This window comes from Diceros bicornis, chromosome 5 (assembly GCF_020826845.1).
Source record: "Diceros bicornis minor isolate mBicDic1 chromosome 5, mDicBic1.mat.cur, whole genome shotgun sequence".
NCBI lineage: Eukaryota > Metazoa > Chordata > Mammalia > Perissodactyla > Rhinocerotidae > Diceros > Diceros bicornis.
The window spans coordinates 69,473,914-69,490,585 of record NC_080744.1 but is presented as its reverse complement, the minus strand read 5'-3'; the positions used below and the strand labels follow the sequence as shown (position 1 = coordinate 69,490,585).

Below are 16,672 nucleotides of genomic sequence, written 5' to 3'. Positions count from 1 at the left end.
CAACGTATAAAAAGATTTATAAACAATGACCAAGTGGAATTAATTTCAGCTATACAAACCTGGTCCAACATTCAAAAATCAATAAACATAATCCACCATTGTCAATAGGCTGAACAGGAAAAATCATATGAGCAGATCAATTGACCCAGAAAAGTATTTCACAAAATCCAACATCTACTCATGAGAAAAACTTTCATTAAACTACAATAGAGCGGAACTTACTCAACTTGATAAAAAACATCCACAAAAAACCTACAGCTAACATATACTTAATGGCATAAAACTGAATAATTTCTCCCAAGATTTGGAACAAGGAAAGGACATCTTCTCTCACCATGCTTCTTCAACATATTACTGGAAGTTCTAGACAGTGCAAAAAGGCACAGAAAAGGAAAAAATATATATATATATACATATATATATATACACACACACACACACACACACACACACACACACAGATAGGAAAGGAAGAAATAAAAGTCCCTATTTTCAGATGACATGATTAACCATGTAGAAAATCCCAAGGAATACACATAAATACTCCAAGAATTATTACATGAATTCAGTAAGTTGCAAGATACAAGATGAATGCAAAAATCCACTGCATTTCTATATACTAACAGTGAATATGTGGAAACTGAAATTAAAAACAATTGACAACTGCACTAAAAAAGTGAAATATTTAGTAATAAGTCTAACAAAAGAGGTATAGAATGTGTATCCTGAAAATAAAAAAGGCTGATGAAGGAAATAGAAGAAGACCTAAAAATAAATGGAGGGTCATACCATATTCATAGATTGAAAAATTCCACATAGTAAAGTTGTCAGTTCTCGATCAACCCTTGTAATTTCTATCAAGATGCCAGCAACACATTTTTTAGACATGGAGAAGCTTATTCTAAAATTTATATAGAAAGATACATGATCTAAAATAGCTGAAAACAATTTTTAAAGAGAAGAATAAAGTGGAAGCAACCATTCTACACAATGTTAAGGCTTCCCACAGAGCAAGAGTAATCAAGACAGTGAAGTATGGGTGGAGCAACAGACATACAGATCAGTAAAATAGAATACAAAACCCAGAAATAGACCAACACAAATATACCAATTAATTTTTGACAAAATTTCAAGAGAGAATTTCCAATAAATGGTAATGGAGCAACTGGACATCCATAGGCAAATAAGTGACCCTCCATCTAAAACTCACACTTTACCCAAAAACTAATTCAACATGGATCACAGATTTAAACGTAAGATGTAAAACTGTAAAACTTTTAGGAAAAGAGAAAAATCTTTGGAACTTATGGCTTGGCAATGAGTTCTTAGACTTGATACGAAAAGTATGATCCATAAAGAGAAGACCTCATGGACTTCAACAAAATTGAAAATTTTTCCACTGCAAAAGATCTGTGAAGAGAATGAAAAAGACAACCAACAGACTGGTAGAAAATATCCAACAAAGGACTGGTGTCTAGAGTATACAGAGAACTCTCAAAACTCAACAGTAATATTACAAACAATCCAAGTAGAAAATGGGCAAAAGACGTGAACAAACATTATGCTGGAAAATATTTACAAATGACAAATAAGCACATAAAAAATGTTCAACGTCATTAGCCATTAGAGAAATGCAAATTAAAACCACAATGAGATATCACTATATACCTATCAGAATGGTCAAATTAAAACATAGTGATAACACTACACTCTAACAAGGGAGGGGGGCAAAGCGGGGATAGAGGGGTGTTAAGGGTATAATATTTCTCTTTTTTCTTTCCCGTTTTATTGGGAAATAATTGACATATAACATTGTATTAGCCTAAGGTGTACAATATAATGTTTGATATATGTATACACTGCAAAATAATTACCAAAGTAAGTTTAGTTAACATCCATCACCTCACACAGTTATAAATTTTTTTCTTGTGATGAGAACTTTGAAGATCTACTCTCTTAGCAACTTTCAAATACACAATACATTCATTGTTAACTATAATCACCATGCTATATATTATATCTGCAGAACTTATTTATAACTGCAAGTTTGTACCTTTTAACCACCTTCACCCACTTCCCTCACGCCCCAACCCCCCACCTCTGGCAACCACCAATCTGTTCTGTTTCTGAGTTCAATTTTTTTTAGATTACTAATATAACTGAGATCATATGGTACTCATCTTTCTCTGATTTATTTCACGTAGCATAATGCCCTCAAGGTCAATCTATGTTGTCACAAACGGCAGGATTTCCTTTTTTATGGTTGAATAATATTCCATGGTATATGTGTGTGTGTGTGTGTGTATATACGTATATACACATTTTATTTTATTTATTTATGATTTTTGTGAGGAAGATCGGCCCTGAGCTAACATCCATGCCAATCCTCCTCTTTTTGCTGAGGAAGACTGGCCCTGAGCTAACATCCAGGCCAATCTTCTCCACTTTACGTGGGACACCACCACAGCATGGCCGGACAAGCAGTGCGTTGGTGCGCTCCCGGGATCCGAACCCGGGCCACCAGCAGAGGAGCGCACGCACTTAGCCGCTACGCCACCAGGCCAGCCCCCTATACACATTTTCTTTATCCATTCATCTGTTGGCAGACACTTAGGTTGGGTTGTTTCCATGTCTTGGCTATTGTAAATAATGCTGCAATGAACATAGTGGTGCACCTATCTCTTTGAGATAGTAATTTTGTTTCCTATAGATATACAGCCAGAGGTAGGATTGCTGGATCATATGATAGTTTTATTTTAATTTTCTGAGGAAACTCCATACTGTTTTCCACAGTGGTTGCACAAATTTACATTCCCACCAACAGCGCACAAGAATTCCCTTTTCTCTACAAACTTGCCAACACTTGTTATCTCTTGTCTTTTTGATGACAACCATTCTCACAGGTGTGAGGTGGTATCTCACTGTAGTTTTGATTTGCATTTCCCTGATGATTAGTGATGTTGAGCACCTTTTCATGGCCCTGTGGGCCATGTGGATATCTTCTTTGGAAAAATGTATATTCAGTTCTTCTACTCATTTTTTAATTGGATTGTTTTTTGCTATTGAGTTGTATGAGTTCTTTATATATTTTGGATATTAACCCCTAACCAAATATATGATTTGCAAATATTTTCTCCCATTCTCTAGGTTACCTTTTCATTTTTTTGATGGTTTCCTTTGCTGTGCAGAAACTTTTTAGTTTGATGTAGTCCCTCTTGTTTATTTTGGCTTTTGCTGCCTTTGCTTTTGGTGTCAAATCCAAAGAATCATTGCCAAGAGATTTCTTTTTGAGGTGTTGAAAATGTTCTATAATTGACTGTGGTTATAGCTGTGCATATCTGTGAATATACTAAAAATAGATGAATTGTATACTTTAAATGGGTGAATTGTATGGTATATAAATTGTATCTCAACAAAGGTGGTATAAAAAATTAATATGAAAAAGTAAGCTGATTTCAGAAGCTTATTTCTGAAAAATTGAAAATGTACATTACTGCAAAAACTACAATTTGTCTGAGTATCACAGACCATACCATCACAAGATTCACTAAAAGGAAGGAATTTTATTTTAAGGAAAAAAATACTTACAAAATGCTCATTCTTATAACTGGTATATTAACTCATTATACTATTTTTAAAATACAGTGACTATGTTAATATATTGTGTATTATATTTTAAAATAAAGATTTGACAGAACTTGTAATCTTTTACTTCAAAGGTCTAGACTTTGAAATCTGTAAGGGGAAGGTATGTTTAAGTTCATTTTGTGTTTTTTTTAACTTTTTATTATGAAGATTTTCAAATACACAACATAGAGAAAATAGTATTATGAACCCCATATTCCAATCATCCAGCTTCAATAATTATCAACTATTACCAATTATTCTGCCACTCTTATTTCACCTATTTCTCCTTCCCTATTGTTTTTTCTGAAACATTTTAAAGCAAATCCTAGACATCATATCATTTCTCCTGTAAATACTCAGTATATGTCTTTAACAGATAGGAATTTTTTTAGTATAAAAATATCATTATGATAACCAACAAAATTAATAATAATGCCTTAAATAATATACTATCCAGTCTATGTTCAATTTCATCCATGCTTAACTTTTTAAAAACTTATCACCTAATAATGTTATACATTACTGCTTTATCCTTTAGATATATATATAAATTAAAAGAAAAATTATAAAATCAACTTTATAAAACCACACAAACCAAAAGAAAAAACAACTAAATTATGAAATTAAGTTTAACAAAAGATTTTAGTTTCCAGTTAATTTAACTGGCTTACTCTTAAGAGTAATATGATTAATAATTTTACTTTTTAAAGGAAAGAAAAACGCCCCTCTTTGAAAGTTTTCTTATAGAAAGGAATACTGCTTAAAACTTGGACCTAATCCATTAACCAATAAGATGGCCAACACAAATACTATCATGTAATTTAAAAAAAAAAATTGAAATAACTGAAGCAAGTCAAAAGAGTATATCAAATAGAAACTACAACATAAGTCTCTTAGACACTAAGAAATTAGTTATGGACAAATTACATTTTTAATGAACCTTCAGTAAAAACTATATTGAAAAATTATTCCCATAACGAAGAAAGTTTTTTGTGAATAGAAAATCATGCTATTAAACTGCCAGAGAGCTTCTAAATACTTAGAATAATCTTCGAAGTGCACAAACCTCAAAATTGCATTTCATATCATAGTTTTTACATTCCAGAATTTATACAATATTTTAAATTTTACAAATGTCATTAAGAAAGTAGCACTAAATTCAAGTCAATACAACCAATAATTGAAAAGCTCTGGAATAATCCCAACTTGAGTATGATTTCTTATCACTTTTATTTATCACTGTATTTAATTCACTAATATTTTGTTTAGGATCTTTACATCAGTGTTCAAGAGAAAATGCTCTATTAGAATATCCTGGTTAGGAGGCGGAGTCAACATGGCGGTGTAAGCAGACTCAGAACTCACCTCCTCCTGTGGACACAGCCAATTTACAACTATTCATGGAAAAATTACCCCTGAGACAGAACTGAAAACTGGATAAGAGGAACTCCTGCAACAACGGACAATCCTAACTGAGGTGAGAGGCAGAGACTCCCTTCTGGAGAGGAAAAACGCCGCCTTCACAAGCCGCCGGCTTCACAGCCGCCGCGAGCAGCTCACAGGTACACAGCCTCCCTAGAGGCGCGGGGCCCTGAGCCGGGGAGCGTCCCCGCTGTGGGCACTGTGTGGACGCAGCACAATCGAGACCAGCGGCATAATATCTCACTTTGCCTGCTACTAAAGCATTGGGGAGCACCCCCAGAAAACCCGGTTCACAAAGAAACTAAAACTGGCTCTTAAAGGGCCCGCACGCAAACTCACCCGTTTCAGAAAGCATCCTAAAATCACCAGAAAGAAAGGTGCACAGTGCTTTGGTGACAAGAGACTCACCTAATAGGCCCTGAGTGCATCTCGGTGAGGGGTGAGACTTCTCCAGGGACTGGGACATTGGCGGCGGCCATTGTTGTGGCCCAGTGTGGGCGTGCTGACACAGACGCCATTGGAGTTCTCCCTGAGGCCTGCTAGCCCAGGGTCTGCCCCACCCGCGAGAGCACCGATTTAATCCAGCTCAGCCAGGGCAGGCAGCCCACCCTAGAGACTGGCCCCACCCAACAACAAGCCCTCAGGCAACTTGTGGGCCTGCATAGATTGGTGACTGGATTCTCTGCAGCCTGGCAACTGAGCCGACTTGAGCATGGCAGGGTGTGCACAAGGAGCGGGTGGAGAGTGTGGGGCGGTGGCGGAGTGTGTGGGGCTCCCGCCGTGGAGAGACTAGGTCCGCTTGGGGAGGTTGGGGTGCTCACACGGGGCAGGACTGTGTTGACTGTGTGTGTGGACCTGTGGGCGGCAGGGTTTGTCAGCTGCAGAAGACTTGTGCTTCTCAAAGACCGACATAGGAGGTTTGCCCCACCTTCCAAAGCCTGAAATGATTGGGTGCTCCTGTGCCTGAGGCCAGCCCCACCCAGCTGCAATCCTCAGAGAGCTGACAAGAGACCTAATAGGCTAGAGGCTTACAGCAATTGTAAGGCCCTGAGCCTAACAACCTGCCACGCTGGGGGCCTACTCACTTAAAAGAAATACTGCAACACAAATGTGGTATTAGAACTTGCAGCCAACTGTGCTGGGGCTCCCCACACCTGATAAAGAGACTGAAGGGCCTGCAACAACTACAAGCAGCTGAGCATTACAACAGCTGGCCAGGAGCATAACTCAGCCTCCCTGGGCGCCTACAGGGAGAGCAAACAGGCCACAACAGAAGGACACACGTAGCCCACATAGGGGTCACCCCTGGAACATTGAGAACTGAGGGAAGCACACTGGAAGCCTCCTAAGGCATCACTTACATAAGGTCACCTATCCAAGAGCAGGAGACGTAGCTGACCTACCTAATACATAGACACAAGCACAGGGAAAGAGGCAAAATGAGGAGGCAAAAGAATACATTCCAAGTAAGGGAATAGGACAAAACCCCAGAAAAGGAACTAAGTGAAACAGAAATGAGCAACCTACCTGACAGAGAGTTCAAACTAAGACTGTTAAGGATGCTCACCGATCTGGGGAGAAGAATAGATGAACTCAGTGAGAATGTCAACAAAGAAATGGAAGATATAAAAAAGAATCAATCAGAAATGAAGAATACAATACTGGAAATGAAAAATTAATTAGAGGGACTCAAAAGCAGAGTAGAGGATACAGAAGAACGGATCTGTGAGCTGGACGAAAGACTAGAAGTAATTACCCAAGGTGAACAGGTAAAAGAGAAAAGAATTAAACAGAGTGAGGACAGTCTAAGGGACCTCTGGGACAACATCAAGCACACTAACATCCGTGTTATAGGCGTCCCGGAAGGAGAAGAGCGAGACAAGGGGGCAGAGAATCTATTTCAAGAAATAATAGATGAAAACTTCCCTAACCTAAGGAAGGAAACAGACATCCAGGTACGGGAAGCACAGAGAGCACCAAACAAGATAAACCCAAAGAGGCCCACACCAAGACACATCATAATCAAAATGTCCAGAATTAAAGATAAAGAGAGAATCCTAAAAGCCGCAAGAGAATGTCAAGTTACATACAAAGGAAACCCCATAAGGCTATCAGCTGACTTCTCAGCAGAAACCTTACAGGCTAGAAGAGAATGGCATGATATATTTAAAGTGCTAAAAGGAAAAAACTTACAGCCAAGAATACTCTACCCAGCAAGGTTATCATTCAAAATGGAAGGAGAGATTAAAATTTTCCCAGAAAAGCAAAAATTAAAGGAGTTTGTCACCAAGAAACCAGTGCTACAAGAAATGTTAAAGGGACTGATTTAAGGGGAAAAGAGAAGACCACAAATAGGAATTATTATCTATTTCCATGATTAGAACGTAATGGATACTAATACACAAAAAAGAGGTTAGATATGATATCAAAAACATAAAAGGAGGGAGGAGGGGAGTTAAGAGTACAGCTTTCAGACAAAGGTCAAACTAAAGGGACCATCAATTCTGTATAGAAGAAGAAAGGAACAGAGAAGGACTACTAAAACACTGAGAAAAAAAAAAAAGTTAAAAAATGGCAGTAAGTACATACTTATCAATAGCTACTTTAAACGTCAATGGACTAAATGCTCCAATTAAAAGGCATAGGGTGGCTGATTGGATAAAACAACAAGACCCATATATATGCTGCATACAAGAGACACACTTCAGACCTAAAGACACTCACAAACTGAAAGTGAAGGGATGGAAAAAGATACTCCATGCAAATGGCAATGAAAAGAAAGCTGGGGTAGCAGTACTTATATCAGACAAAATAGACTTTAAAACAAAAACTGTAAAGAGACAAAGAAGGGCATTACATAATGATCAAGGGAACAATCCAACAAGAGGATATAACACTTGTAAATATCTACGCACCCAATGTAGGTGCACCTATATATATAAAGCAATTATTAACAGACACAAAAACAGAAATAGACAGTAACACAATAATAGTAGGGGACTTTAACACTCCACTTACACCAACGGATAGATCATCCAAACAGCAGATCAATAAGGAAACAATGGCCTTAAACGACACACTAAAACAGATGGACCTAGTAGATATATACAGAGCATTCCATCCAAAAACCGAAGAATACACGTTCTTTGCAAAAGCACATGGAACATTCTCCAGGATTGATCACATATTAGGCCACAAAACAAGTCTCCATAAATTTAAGAAGATTGAAATAATACCAAGCATCTTTTCTGACCACAACGGTATGAAACTAGAAATCAACTATAGGAAGAAAATCAGAAAAGCCACAAATACGTGGAGATTAAACAAAATGCTACTGAACAATGACTGGGTTAACGAAGAAATCAAAAAATACCTGGAGACAAATGAAAATGAAAATACGACATGCCAGAATTTATGGGATACAGCAAAAGCGGTTCTAAGAGGGAAGTTTATAGCAATACAGGCCTATCTCAACAAACAAGAAAAATCTCAAATAAACAATCTAACAATGCACCTAAAGGAACTGGAAAAAGAAGAACAAACCAAGCCCAAAATCAGTAGAAGAAGGGAAATAATAAAAATCAGAGCAGAAATAAATGAAATAGAGACTAAAAAAACAATAGAAAAAATTAATAAAACCAAGAGCTGGTTCTTTGAAAAGATCAACAAAATTGACAAATCTTTAGCTAGACTCACCAAGAAAAAAAGAGAGAAGGCACAAATAAGTAAAATCAGAAATGAAAGAGGAGAGGTTACAACAGACACCTCAGAAATACAAAAGATTATAAGAGAATACTATGAAAAGCTATATGCCAACCAATTCGACAATCTGGAAGAAATGGATAAATTCTTAGAATCATACAACCTTCCAAAACTGGATCAAGAAGAAGTAGAGAATTTGAATAGACCAATCACCAGTATGGAGATCGAAACAGTAATCACAAACCTCCGAAAAAATAAAAGTCCAGGACCAGACGGCTTCCCTGGTGAATTCTACCAAATATTCAAAGAAGACTTAATACCTATCCTTCTCAAACTCTTCCAAAAAATTGAGGAGGGGGGGAAGCTCCCTAACTCATTCTACAAAGCTAACATTACCCTGATACCAAAACCAGACAAGGACAACACAAAATAAAGAAAATTACAGGCCAATATCACTGATGAACATCGATGCAAAAATCCTCAACAAAATACTAGCAAATCGCATACAACAATACGTTAAAAAGATTATACACCACGATCAAGTGGGATTTATTCCAGGGATGCAGGGATGGTTTAACATTCGCAAATCAACCAACGTAATACACCACATTAATAAAATGAAGACTAAAAATCACATGATCATCTCAATAGATGCAGAGAAAGCATTTGACAAGATACAGCATCCATTTATGATAAAAACTCTGAATAAAATGGGTATAGAAGGAAAGTATCTCAACATAATAAAGACCACATATGAGAAACCCACAGCTAATATCATCCTCAATGTTGAAAAACTGAAAGCCATCCCTCTAAGAACAGGAACCAGACAAGGATGCCCACTCTCACCACTCCTATTTAACATAGTCCTGGAAGTCCTAGCCAGAGCAATCAGGCAAGAGAAAGCAATAAAAGGGATCCAAATTGGAAAGGAAGAAATGAAACTGTCACTATTTGCAGATGACATGATTTTATATATAGAAAACCCTAAAGAATTCACCAGAAAACTTTTAGAAGTAATAAACGAATATGGTGAAGTTGCAGGATACAAAATCAACATACAAAAATCAGTTGCATTTCTGTACACTAACAACGAAGTAGCAGAAAGAGAAATTAAGAATACCATCCCATTTACAATTGCAACAAAAAGAATAAAATATCTAGGAATAAACTTAACCAAAGAGGTGAAAGATCTGTACACCGAAAACTATAAAACATTTCTGAAAGAAATTGAAGAAGACACAAAGAAATGGAAAGATATTCCGAGCTCTTGGATTGGAAGAATTAACATAGGTAAGATGTCCATACTTCCTAAAGCCATCTATAGATTCAATGCAATCCCTATCAAAGTTCCAACAACATTTTTCAGAGAAATAGAACAAAGAATCCTAAAATTTATATGGAACAACAAAAGACCCCAAATAGCTAAAGGAATCCTGAGAAAAAAGAACAAAGCTGGAGATATCACACTCCCTGATTTCAAAATATACTACAAAGCTATAGTAACCAAAACAGCATGGTACTGGCACAAAAACAGACACACAGATCAATGGAATAGAATCAAAAGCCCAGAAATAAACCCACACATCTATGGACAGCTAATCTTTGACAAAGGAGCCAAGAACATACAATGGGGAAAAGAAAGTCTCTTCAACAAATGGTGTTGGGAAAACTGGATAGCCATATGCAAAAAAATGAAAGTAGACCCTTACCTTACACCATACACAAAAATTAACTCCAAATGGATTAAAGACTTGAATGTAAGACCTGAAACTGTGAAACTTCTAGAGGAAAACATAGGCAGTACACTCTTCGACATCGGTCTTAGCAACATCTTTTCAAACACCACGTCTGACAGGGCAAGAGAAACAATAGAAAAAATAAACAAATGGGACTACATCAAACTTAAAAGCTTCTGCACAGCAAAGGAAACCATCAACAAAACGAAAAGACAACCTAACAATTGGGAGAAGATATTGGCAAACCATACTTCTGATAAGGGCTTAATCTCCAAAATATATAAAGAAATCATGCATCTCAACAACAAAAAAACTAACAACCCAATTAAAAAATGGGCAAAAGACCTGAACAGACATTTCTCCAAAGAAGATATACAGATGGCCAACAGACACATGAAAAGATGTTCAAAATCACTATCTATCAGGGAAATGCAAATCAAAACTACAATGAGATATCACCTCACGCCTGTCAGAATGGCTATAATTAACAAGACAGGAAACAACATGTGTTGGAGAGGATGTGGAGAGAAGGGAACTCTCATACACTGCTGGTGGGAGTGCAAACTGGTGCAGCCACTGTGGAAAACAGTATGGAGATTCCTCAAAAAATCAAGGATAGAACTACCATATGATCCAGCTATTCCACTGTTGGGTATTTATCCAAAGAACTTGAAAACACCAATTTGTAAAGGTACATGCACCCCTGTGTTCATTGCAGCGTTATTCACAATAGCCAAGACTTGGAAGCAACCTAAGTGCCCATCAAGGGACGAATGGATAAAGAAGCTGTGGTATATATACACAATGGAATACTACTCAGCCATAAGAAACGATGAAATCCAGCCATTTGTGACAACATGGATGGACATTGAGGGTATAATGCAAAGTGAAATAAGTCAGAGGGAGAAGGTCAAATACCATATGATTTCCTTCATTAAGTAGTAGATAATAACAACAATAAACAAACACATAGGGACAGAGAGTGGATTGGTGGTTACCAGAGGGGAAGGGGGGAGGGAGGAGGGTGAAAGGGATAATTCAGTACATGTGTGTGGTGATGGGTTGTAATTAGTATTTGGGTGGTGAACATGATGTAATCTATGCAGAAATAGAAGTACAATGATGTACACCTGAAATTTTTACAATGTCATAAACAAATGTTACTGCAATAAACAAAAAATTAAAAAACAAACAAACGAACAAAAAAAGAATATCCTGGTTAGGTTTTGATATCAAGGTTATGCTAGCTTCATAAAACGAGCTCCACTTTTTAATACTCAGGAAGAGTTTCTATAAGATGGATGTTATTTTTACCTTAAATGTTGGGAAGAATTCACAAGCAAGGCCATCTTAACCTGGAATTTCCTTCTGAAAAAATGTTTAATTATAGACTTATACTTAAGTTCCTTCAAGTTTTTCTAATTCTTGCTATGCAAGCTTTGTTACATTGTCTTTTGCAAGGAATTTGTCAATTTCCTCTTAGTTTCTAAATTTGGCATACAAGATCGTTCATAATATCTTCCTATTATCTTTCTAATATCTGTGAGATCTCCACCAACACCCCTACTTCATTCCTGGTGTTATGCCTTGCCTCTTCGTTTTCTTAATCAGTATTACTAGAAGTCTGCTAATTTTATTAGTCTATTTGAAAAACTACCTTTTGGCTCTCTTGATTTTCACTATTCTCACCTATATCTTTTCTATCCTTCTATGTCCCTTGAATTTAACTTGATGTTCTTTTATAACTTCTTGAGATGGACAAAGAATGTGGAATTTAGGTTTTCTTCTTTTCTAATATGTGCAACTGCGACTAGAAATTTTCCTCAAAGCATAGCTTTACCTTAATCCCATAAGATTTTAAATGTTCATTTTCATCTAATTCACATTTTCTACTTGTTATTGTGATTTGTTCTCTGACTCATGGATTACTCAGAAACATTCTGAAATTCCAAAAATTTGAGAATCATATGGCTATCTGTTCGTATTTGATTTCTAGCTTAATTCAACTGTGTTCAGAGAGACAGAATGAGTTCAATAATCCGAAATTTGTTGAAACTTGTTTAATGGCTCAGCACGTGTCAGTTTTGTTAAATGTTCCATGTATGCTTGAATATGTATTTGGACTTACAGTTACAGCATGACAAAGTAGCCTGTATCAAAATTAACCCTCTTTCTGCCAAACACAACTATAAAAGCTAGACAAAACATATAAATGAACTGTTTAAAGGCATTGGAAAGCAACCAATATAAGCAAGATTTGAGGAACTACAATTCCTGAGAAAAGGGAAGGAACACAACATGAGATCCACATTCACCGTAGAATTTTCCCTGAAGACATCTGGAATTCACAGTCCAGGGGAAGTGAGCCCTAGCAGAAACCAGCAGTCCTGTCTGGCTGAGACAGATACTGGCGTTCCACGAGTCTAAAGCAACTGGGACTTCAGGGGCAAAAATATTGGAGAGGGGGTAACTGCACGAAAGTGAGCCAAAAAATCTGCATTTAATCTTCCCCTAAGAAGTCTGACAACTGCTAAGCTTTGCACATACAGGGCAAGACTCCAAGACACCCAACAGAAAGCAGCAGCTGAAACGCTAACGAGCTAAGCAGATATTTCAGCAACTGTATAGTGCTGAGGAAACAAAAGTTGGAATTCAGGAATGTAGTGGCCTTGGCAAACACCCCAGGTTTTCAGTGGAGACCCCAAAAGGAATAAGGACAAAACTAAAACACATCAAACTTTAATAAAACCTCAAACCAAACCTGACCAGATTAAGGTGATCTGCTTGTTCTCTATCTTCTTGCCAGAAGAAAAAAAAAATATTTTTAGAAGAAGGATCTATAATTTTTAATACACCATGTTAAACATTCAATTAAATATTATGAGGCATGCTAAAAAAAACAGGGTCAAATAACGGAAACCCCCCCAAAAATGTTTTTAAAGTAACAAATCCACAAGTAGTTCAGATATGTTACTTTTCAGGTACAGACTTTTTAAAATAGCTATTATTAATATATTCAAGAAAATATGGATCAGACATACAGAACAGAGAATTAGTGGACTAGAAGACATATCAGTAAAAAGTTTCCAGATTGAAGCATCAAAAGAAAAAAGAATGGAAAAGAATAAACATTATTTGTTAGACAAATCACTTCTGTCAAGTTCATTAACCAGGTTCTTTAGCTATTTTATATCTTTATTGATTTTTGTCTACTTGTACTGTCAGTTGTTGAGACAGTTATGTAAAAATCTCCCAGTAGGAGCACAGATCTTTCAACTTTTCCTTTCAGCTCTGTCAGTTTTTGCTTTATATGTTTTAAATATATGTTACATACATATAAATTTAGAATTATTTTATCTATTTGTTGAAATGACCCTTTAATGATTAAAAAAAATCTCTTTAAAATGTTTCTTGTCTACTTTGTCTTTTTTGCATGGTATTAGAGCAACACTAACTTTGATTTGAACAGAAAATGCACAGAATATCTTTTCCCATATTTTCTGTTGACTTTTCTACATCTTCATATTGAAGATGTATCTCTTGTAAGCAGAATATAGTTGGGGTTTATTTTTAATGCAGTCTTATAATTTGTTTTTAAATTTTAATATTTAGACCAATTACATTTAATGTGGGAATTGATATATTTGCATTTACTTCTAACATATTACAGTTTGTTTTTGGTTTGTCTCATCTGTTTTATGTTTCTTTTCTCTCTTTTCTTGCCTTCTTTTGAATTAATCAAAAATGTCATTAGTTTAACATTCTTTAACTCATCCCTGTGGTTTTCTTGAGTTTACAACATACATCACTGACTTACAACGTCTAATACAAATTAGTACTTTCATAACTTCCCAGACAATGCCAAGACCCTAAAAATATAAACTCTACGTATTCTTCTCCTGTCTTTCAGATTATTGTAATAAATTTTCATTCTACATATATCTCAAGCTCCACAAGACATTATGTTTCACACAGTCAAAAGACATTTAATGTTATCCACATATTTACTCCTTCTGGTGTTCTTCATTCCTTCATGTATTTCTGGGATCATTCTCCTTCCATCTGAAAAATTCTCTGTAGCACTTTGTTTAGTGTAGGTCTGCTGATTGCAAATTCTCTCAATTTTTGTCTAGAACAGTCTTTATTTCACCTTTACTTTTGAAGGATATTTCTGCTGGATATAGAATTCTATCTTGTCAGTTATTTTCTTTTAGCACCTTAAAGACGCCATTCCACTGTCATCTGGCTTTCGCTAGCTATCCGCTTACTCTTGCTCCTTTGAAAATACTTTTCTTTTTTTTAGCTCTGACTACAGGCATAACTCGGAGATACTGTGGGTTCAGTTACAGACCACCACAGTAAAGCGAACATCACAATAAAGCAAGTCACACGAATTTTTTGGTTTCACAGTGCATATGAAAGTTATGTTTACAATTTTAGTCTATTAAGTGTGCAATAGCATTACATCTAAAAAACAACATACATATCTTAATTAAAAAATACTTTATTGCTAAAAAATGCTAACCATCATTTGAGCCTGCAGTGAGTCACAATCTTTTTGCTGGTAAAGGGTCTTATAAAAAATGCAGTATCTGCGAAGCACAATAAAATGAGGTAGGTCTGTACTTGTAAGGATTTTCTTTCTCGGATTTTCCGTATTTTTATTATATTGCATCTAAATGAGATTTCTTTTGTACTTTTCCTGCTTGGAGTTTATAGTGCTTCTTGAATATGAGACGATGTTTTTTGACAGTTTGGGGAAATTCTCAGCGATTCTCTCTTCAAATGTTGCTTTTGCTCCATCCCTCTCAGACTCCATTTACAGGTGTGCCTCTTACGTTCTTCTCTGCATTTTCCCATCACTTTTCTTTCCAGGATTTAGCCTCAATATTTTCCACTGCTGTTGTTAGCACCACTGAGTCAATTCTGACTCTTAGCGATCCTGTGTACAGCAGAGCAGAACCCTGCCCAATCTTTTTGCACCATCATCTCTCACCTTCCAGCTCTGTATCAGACAATGCTCTGCTGCTATTCATAGGGTTTTCATGGTCAATTTTTTCAGAAGTGGGTGGAAAGGTCCTTCTTCCTAGTCTGTCTTAGTCTGGAAGCTCGGCGGAAATCTGTCCACCATGGGTGACAGATATTTGAATACCACCAGTATTTGAAATAGTGGTGGTATAGCTTTCAGCATCATAGCAACGTGCAGCTGCCACAGTATGACAACTGACATACAGGTGGTGTGGTTCCCTGACCAGGAAACGAACCTGGGCCACAGCAGTGAGAGTGTCAAATCTTAACCACTAGACCACTAGGACTGGCTATTTTCTATTATACTTAGAATTAATTCAACCCCAACTCTCCTAAATTTTAAATCTCTTCTTAATATGTGCAAACACATCAGATGTTTTAAGAATTTCATTTATCTTCCTGGATTCCTCTCTTCCTGAGCACTGTGACCATCACAAATCTGGACTGGTTGCTCTCTAGACCCATTACACAGCTATCACCCTGGAATCACCACCACAGAATTGTTACCTTTGCCTCTCTTCCATCTGGTTCCCTCCAGCAGTAACTGGGTCCTCAAAGGTAAAAAAATTTTTGAGACCTTGCATGTTTGAAAATATCTTTAATCTACTCTCACATTTAATGGATAATTTGGTTAGACACAAAATTTTGGGGGGGACATAGAACTTTAGATTAAAAATTATTTTCCTTCAGAATTTTTGAAGACATGGCTCAATTTTATTGTGGCATCTAGTGATAGTTTGGCAAAAGCAGATGTCATTCTAATTCTTGGTCATTTGTATATAAACTGATTATTTTCTCTAATTTTTTAGAGCCTCTCCTCATCTGTACTATTCATAAATTTCTCAACATGTTTTAGTGTCAACTCTGTTTTCATCCATTGCAGGGTGCATTTAACGGGCCATTTTTATCTAGAAACTTATATTCTTCTGTTAAAGGAAATTTCCTTTAATTATCTCTTTTGTGATTTCCTCCTTTCCTTTCTCCCTCTTTCTATAACCCACGTTATTCAAATATTGGATACTCTCAATATCTATTTTTATATAACAAGCCAAAACTTAGCATCTTAAAACACTAACCATGTTATTTCCATGCAATTCTTTGAGTCAGGAATCTTAGGAATGCCCACTGAGGAGGCTCATCTCATCTCCACATGGTGT

General features: G+C 36.4%; 1 protein-coding gene across 5 annotated transcripts in view; it reads right to left on the bottom strand.

Annotated features, from left to right (window-relative positions):
• The window catches only part of SCAPER (S-phase cyclin A associated protein in the ER), a 440,234-nt gene that overhangs the window by 334,221 nt on the left and 89,341 nt on the right, over positions 1–16,672 (bottom strand). The window contains exon 1 of one of the 5 annotated variants that reach the window (XM_058542153.1): positions 5,458–5,645. The exons of 3 other annotated variants lie outside the window; for them this stretch is intronic. In XM_058542153.1, the coding sequence (XP_058398136.1) occupies positions 5,458–5,515 (58 nt within the window). In that variant the 5' untranslated portion in view covers positions 5,516–5,645. Of the gene's footprint in view, positions 1–3,152; positions 3,320–5,457; positions 5,646–16,672 lie in introns of those variants that run through there. One more of the 5 variants, XM_058542154.1, reaches the window with a different exon arrangement.